The sequence below is a fragment of the Acanthopagrus latus genome, chromosome 6 (assembly GCF_904848185.1).
Source record: "Acanthopagrus latus isolate v.2019 chromosome 6, fAcaLat1.1, whole genome shotgun sequence".
Lineage (NCBI taxonomy): Eukaryota > Metazoa > Chordata > Actinopteri > Spariformes > Sparidae > Acanthopagrus > Acanthopagrus latus.
In genome coordinates, this window is record NC_051044.1 from 32,305,524 (window position 1) to 32,311,915 (window position 6,392).

At 47.0% G+C, this 6,392-nt stretch overlaps 1 protein-coding gene across 3 annotated transcripts; it reads right to left on the minus strand.

Moving 5' to 3' along the window:
• Nucleotides 1–378: 378 nt before the first annotated feature.
• Nucleotides 379–6,104, minus strand: fezf2 (FEZ family zinc finger 2). 3 transcript variants are annotated; one of them, XM_037101512.1, is made up of 6 exons: nt 5,649–6,104; nt 5,218–5,370; nt 4,034–4,912; nt 3,570–3,704; nt 3,326–3,458; nt 379–1,505 (listed from the first exon to the last, which is right to left on the minus strand). In XM_037101512.1, exons 3-6 carry the CDS (start codon nt 4,796–4,798, stop codon nt 1,255–1,257), a joined length of 1,284 nt encoding a protein of 427 aa, XP_036957407.1. In that variant the 5' UTR covers nt 4,799–4,912; nt 5,218–5,370; nt 5,649–6,104; the 3' UTR covers nt 379–1,254. The 3 variants fall into 3 exon arrangements, with proteins under 3 accessions (XP_036957407.1, XP_036957409.1, XP_036957406.1); XM_037101514.1 differs by lacking the exon at nt 5,649–6,104 and having other exon boundaries at nt 5,218–5,428; XM_037101511.1 differs by lacking the exons at nt 5,218–5,370; nt 5,649–6,104 and having other exon boundaries at nt 4,034–5,206.
• Between the last annotated feature and the right edge of the window lie 288 nt (nt 6,105–6,392).

Below are 6,392 nucleotides of genomic sequence, written 5' to 3' on the forward strand. Positions count from 1 at the left end.
GCGGAAATCAGCCTGGCATGTCATTCGCCAAAAAAACAAACAAACACATTTTTAGAAAAAAAAAACAAAACAAAAAAAACAAAAAAAAAACGTAGGCTATTTGAACAACCTCTCGCAACCGTAAGCTCATCTGGCATGTGTTACATAGACCAGTGGGGTGGGGGCCGCAGTGTTGTTCCGTTCGGCCCACCAGTTGTTTCCAGCGCAAGAGAGTACAAATAATCTAAAAAAAAAACCACACGATCATTTTAATGGCGTTTTATTTTGTGAAATAACACGTAGGGTCCTTCATTATTATTTGTCATAACCTGAGCACAGAGGACAGAATGTCACTGTGGGCAGGAGGTCGGTGGATTAACGGGAGTCGGGATCCGTCTTGTATTTTGCATCTCAACAATACACGGGCAAAAAACAAAGTTGGGGCCCTCCTGCCGCAGACTGTTGGGTTACAACAGCAACGCACATCGAATAAATAAAATCGAAAATGAAACAAAATGATAAAACGCGGAGCATCGAACACAGAAAATGACCTCGAGCACATCCGTAAAAAAAATAAATAAATAAATAAATAAAATAAAAAATCTGAATTTCACAGCACAGCTCGTAAACTCACCGCTCCTGTTTGATGCTTCTGTTGTGTTCATGTTGAATGTGTGTTCATCTGGCCTGTCTGTTCATGCTCTTATGTTTCACAAATCGTTGAGTTTGCTCATGTGTCGTCTGAAAGTCAGCAGAAGCAGAGCCTGCCCGGGCCGGACCGGCTCTTTGAGGGTTCCGTTCTATTTTCAAATGCCTTCAAAAACACAAACACGTGGCTCAGACGTTCATGTTTCATTATAAGTTATAACTTATTTATTGACATTAACATTTTTCAGAGAAATACACAACATGGCAAATGAATTACATTTTAAATAACATTCTTTATTTCCGTAACCTATTATTTACAGCTCCATGGAGACAGCTGATTTCTCCTGTTCGATGTTTATAACTGGGAATGCAGAAAGAAATTCTACCCGAGCAGAAGAAAAAAAAATGCTAATATTCCTACAGTGTAAGTGTGAGGAGTCGTTGTACTCCCTACGGTGTCCCTGTTGGGACATTTGGGAAGGATCCTAAATCTTATAGGATTACCACAGTTCCTTTTAAGAGATTGGGTCCAATTGTATTGGACTGCGCCTTCTCTCTAGCGTGTTGTGCGCAGCTACACGGGCAGCTCAGGGGCCAGTCTCTCTCTCTGTGACAGGGCGCTGCGCCTCAGCTCTGCAGCTCTCTGGAGGCCTCCGAGGCCGCAGAGAACACGCTGTCGTGCAGCTTCCTGATGTGTTTCTTCAGGTCGAAGTTGCGGCAGAAGCCCTTGCCGCAGGTGGCGCAGGTGAAGGGCTTCTTGTCGTTGTGAGTGTGCATGTGGAAGGTCAGGTTGTAGATCTGATGGAAGGCCTTGTTGCAGATGGAGCATTTGTACTGCTTCTCCCCGCTGTGAGTCAGCTTGTGGTTCTTGTAGTTTCCTGGGAGATTTGAAAAGGAAAAAAAGAAAGAAAAAAAAAATTAAAACAATTGAACACAGTCATGACCGGAAGTGATGATCGGACAGAGCTGGGAAAACACAAGATGAAGAATCTGAGCTGATACATTCCCGGAGCCTGAAGTCGTGTCTTCACCTTTATGATTGTGTAGAGGCCGGAACCAGCTGTCAGTCTGCTGTCAGCGCTAAACGTAATGCCAACAAATGAATGTGAATCGCATCACATCAAACCAGCGCAGCTTCCGGCGTGGACTACACTTCATAACCCGCACATGTTCTGACAGAACACCGAGAGGAATCCAGACCGCAGCTAACCAGACAGAACCTCACATTCACGTTCTGTTGATGTGCGGATAATCAGCACAGTCCAAGTTAGATCCGTATCTTCATGTGTGCTGGCTTACTTACAAACTAAACAGCTGGGTCCACCACGGCGGGATAAAACTGTGCAGGAATGATACGATTCTTTACAGTATTCCCTCTTGTGCACATTTTACTTTAAAGCCAAAATACATCCGAACAAAATGCGACTCCTGACGCGGAATGGGGCAGGTGTCACAGGGCAGGAGGGAGCACTGTGAGGGTGCTGAAGGGACGCAGGGAGAGTAAGCGCCACAGCGAGCTGGTTACTGGGAACCTCTTCGGGAAAGTGAGGATGAGAGCGGCCGTGTGTTCTCCTGCCAGGGTCAGCGGTTCAGCGCGGAGTGAGAGCCCCCTCGGTCCCCCTGCTCTGCCCGGCCCTCGTTAATCAGGGTTTTGTGTGTCGAAGTCAAGAAGTTGTCAAACTTTGTCAGAATCAAGCGCAGCGACAACTCAACAAAAAAAAAAAAGAAGCCCTGATTCCTAACTTGGCCGGGGTCTCGCAGCTGACCCAGAGCAAATGCTGCCGTCTTGAAGGGAGAATTAGTCTGTGTAAAGTGACAGCTCCTATTTCCACTGATCGCGTCACGCTCGTCGGTGGGCCCGCAATTATTTCCCCTTTCATTACTCTCACAGACAACCAGGAGCGGCAGCATATGGTGCCGCTTTTCCTCCTGCTAATATTTCTCTCAGCAGACTCACAGGATTCCCTCACAGCGGAGTGAAGTGACTGCGCAGAATACTTCGTTCTTTCCCTTAATTCTCCAGTCCAGTCATGCGGGGAGTGAGTACAACACAATGAAGTCAGGGAGCCGCAGCAGAACACCCTGCCAGCCGACAGCAGCGTGCTGACAGCCCGTCCCCGCCCGCCCGACACACGGCGCGCTGCACGGAGCTCTCAACTCAACGCTCCCCGGCCAGGCCAGAGCGCAGTGTTTTATTACAACGCTCACATTATTCCACCTGTTCACACTGAGGGGATTTTCTACAAACTGTCGCTGTAACAGCAAAACCGACCAACAGATGTGACGAAAATGACGCTTCATACTTGACAGCCGCACGTTATTATAACCGGACAAGAAGCGCTCTCACCAAACACGCATCGCTCCCCGTTCAAAGGAAACATTTGAGGGCGAAATTATACACATAATTAAAATTCGATTTTTTAAAATTATTTTATATATATATATATATATATATATATATATATATATATATATATATATATATATATATATATATATATATATATATATATATATATATATATTGCTTTGTAGGAAAACAGTTTGGAGTAAAAGCATACCGAGCTGATAACGGATATAACAGTTTCTGAAATAATAAAACAAAACAAAACAAAACAAAACAAAAAAACAAAAACAAAAAAAACAAACAAACAAACAAACAGGGAAACCGATAGTGTTTCTGATTGGGATCATTTACCTTTCTGGTGGAAACCTTTCCCGCAGAATTCACAGACGAACGGTTTGTATCCGGCGTGGATCCGTACGTGCGTGTTGAGAGTGGAGCTTCTGTTGAACGCCTTCCCACACTGGTTGCATTTATGAGGCTTTTCCTGAACACGAATAATTCAAGAGAAAACCAAAGTTAAATCAAATGTAAATTCGTAAAGTCAGATATAGAAACAGGGTGTAAAACAGGCTGCGTGTTTGGCGCCGCAGCTCACCTGCGTGTGGATGATTTTGTGTCTGCACAGCGTGCTGGCCTGCCGGAATCCTTTACCGCACACTTTACACACGAAGGGCCGGGCCCCGGTGTGCACCGGCATGTGTCTGGTCAGATTGTAATGTGCGTTAAAAACCTGCGGAGAACAAAAACCACAGCAGAGACTGTAGAGAGGCTGCTCGGATGAAATGATCTCATTTGGATCCACTGGAATTTAATCTGGCTGCGGCAGCATATTTTACTTTATAGTTTTTATTTATTTTAGGGCAAATTCGTTTTAAAAATGGACATCCAGAAATCCTTTTTTTTATTTTCAATCATATTAAAATGATAGATTAATTTTAAAGGGATATTTGCACAACATAATAATAATTAATACATTAAAAATTAATAAACACATGTTAATCTACTACAATTTTAAAAAAAACACACACACACACAGACACACACACCAAAGCGCCGTACCTTTCCACACACTTCACATGTGAAGTTTTTGGGTTTTCCGTCAGCAGCGCTGCTGCCGGTGCTGCTCAGTTTGTTGTGCGTCTTCACGCCGTTCTTCTCGGTGCTCAGGCCGTGGTTCTCCTTCACTATCTGGTCCAGCTGCCCTGGCAGATGTTCCTTGTGCGGGTACTGAGGTGTGGGCAGCTTGTCGGTCCCTACCCCGGCCAGCTTTGCGTTCTCCAGCAGCAAGAGTCTGTGGTGCGCCGACAGAGAGGCCTGGGCCTGCGGGCTGGAGAACCAGTGTCCGGCCAGCAGCTCCGACTGCTGGTACGCAGAGTCCAGGTAGTTCAGATAGTAGAGCGAGCCGCCGCTGGGCACGGCCACGGCCTGGTGGAGGACCTGCGGTTTCACCACCCTGCTCCCCGACGTCAGCTGCGGCTGCTTCAAGCCCGAGTCCGCTTTCCCGCATATTCCGCAGTTTCCCTTGCACGGAGCAGCTGCGGAGCCGCAAAAAGTGCCCCTGAAACTGGCTCTCCACAACTCCGAGTAGTTCATCAGCGCCTTCGCTTGGAGGTCGTAGCTGAAGGGCTGCAGCGGGATCATGCAGGGGATCGGGGAGCAGAGCCCGAGCAGCTTCTTCCCCTCTGACCGCTCCTCCGCGCTCCCCTTCGGCTCCGAGCTCTTGGACATGATCCGGTCTATGGAGAAGGCCAGGGTCTTGGGAGCCGCGGACGGTCCGGTCCTCCCGCAGGACATCACCGTCTCCAGAGAGGCAGAACTTGCCATCTTGTTGCTGTTGTTGTTGCTGTTGTTTTGTTTGCAGCGGAGCAGAACTTGGTGTGAGCAACTCCCGGTGCTGTCCGACCCGCTCCTCCAGCTGCCCCGCGTCTTTTCACTCTCCTGAGCTCCCGGCAGAAAAGACAGGAGGACACATCAGTTTAATAAGCACCTTGCTGTCACAGTGTCACGGATTTGCATTCAAATGGCCATCCCCCCTGCAACAATAGCGTCCAGGGGTGATGGATTAATGCTCATTAACTAGTGCACACAAAATTAACAGGACATTACAGAGCTCGTTAGGGAGAAGAAGAAGAGGAGGAAGAAGAAGAGCGCAGAGGAGGGGGAAAAAAGAGCAGAATGTTGGAGTCGGAGCTCCCGGAGAATGCGCGGGCATAAAGTTGAGTCCGTGCAGGAGTTCAGGTTACCTCTTCAATGGTCAGACGGCTGATGAGAAACCAGCAGACTGCTCTCTGTCACATGTTGGCAGCGCACGCCCCTCCTCAGCGCAGATCACTGTCTCCTGACATCAGCGGGCACCCAAACTCTTAACTGGGTGACAGGGAGACGCCCTGCACGCCCTCAGAAAAAAAGATAGAGGGTAGCGCGGGTTACTCAGGCTACCATAAGTCACCCGAGACATAAATATGAAAGCATTTCCCTCAAGAGAGCGATCATACGTCTCAGAGTGTTTTCATCATTAAACACGTCTTGCAGCATGTGTATCAGTCTCCTGCGTTCATCTGTGAACATCACAGGAATCTTTCTCTTTTGCCACTTGGCAACATTTTTTTAAGGAGAAAGCTGCTAATCCTCAGAGATGGGAGCCCTCCTTTTCCACGCCGGCTTATATACTTACTATTTGTATAAATTCGAGGACGTCCAATTTCCACCTGTTTAGTAGCAGAGACTCCGTTAGGATCCTATTAAACGTCGTTCCTCCTACCCTCTATTCAAAAGAAGCAATTTTCCAGAGCGATTCAAGGCTCAACTCAGCGCAGGGAGGAAAAAAGAAAGAAAGAAAGAAAGAAAAAAAAAACACAAGCTCTTTCACTTTTAGCCACTAAAGCACTGCGTGAACCTGGTTTTGTGTTTTGTTTTTTTTTTCTCTCTCTCCTGAAATAGAGGGACGGATTAAAGAGGGAGAGGAAAAAGAAAAGACTCAGAGGTATACAAGGACAAATGAAAAGAGCGGCTTTTTTCCTCTGAGAGGCATACAAGAAGTTTGCTGGAATCCGCCGTGTTGTGTGGGAGTTACAATGAGCAGCAGCCCTCTCTCTCCGCTGCAAGGGCCGTGTTGAGTCCATGTGTCCGCAGGGCCATTTCACCTGGGGGACTCCCGACCAGTGAGAGGGAGAGCAGGGTTCATGCTACACGGTCAACAGGACGAGGGAGGGCGCACAGTGATGGCCAATATGAAGACAAGCTCTCAGATACAGGTGTTCACATAATCCGCACTGCATCACGTTCACATGGGCATCATTAATAAACGGAGATTTTATATCACTTTATACAGATTACGCTCAATGAATTATCAACATTCAGTTCATGTTTATGTGGCTGTTAAAAAAAAAGAAAATGCTGTATAATCTATTTATTCAGC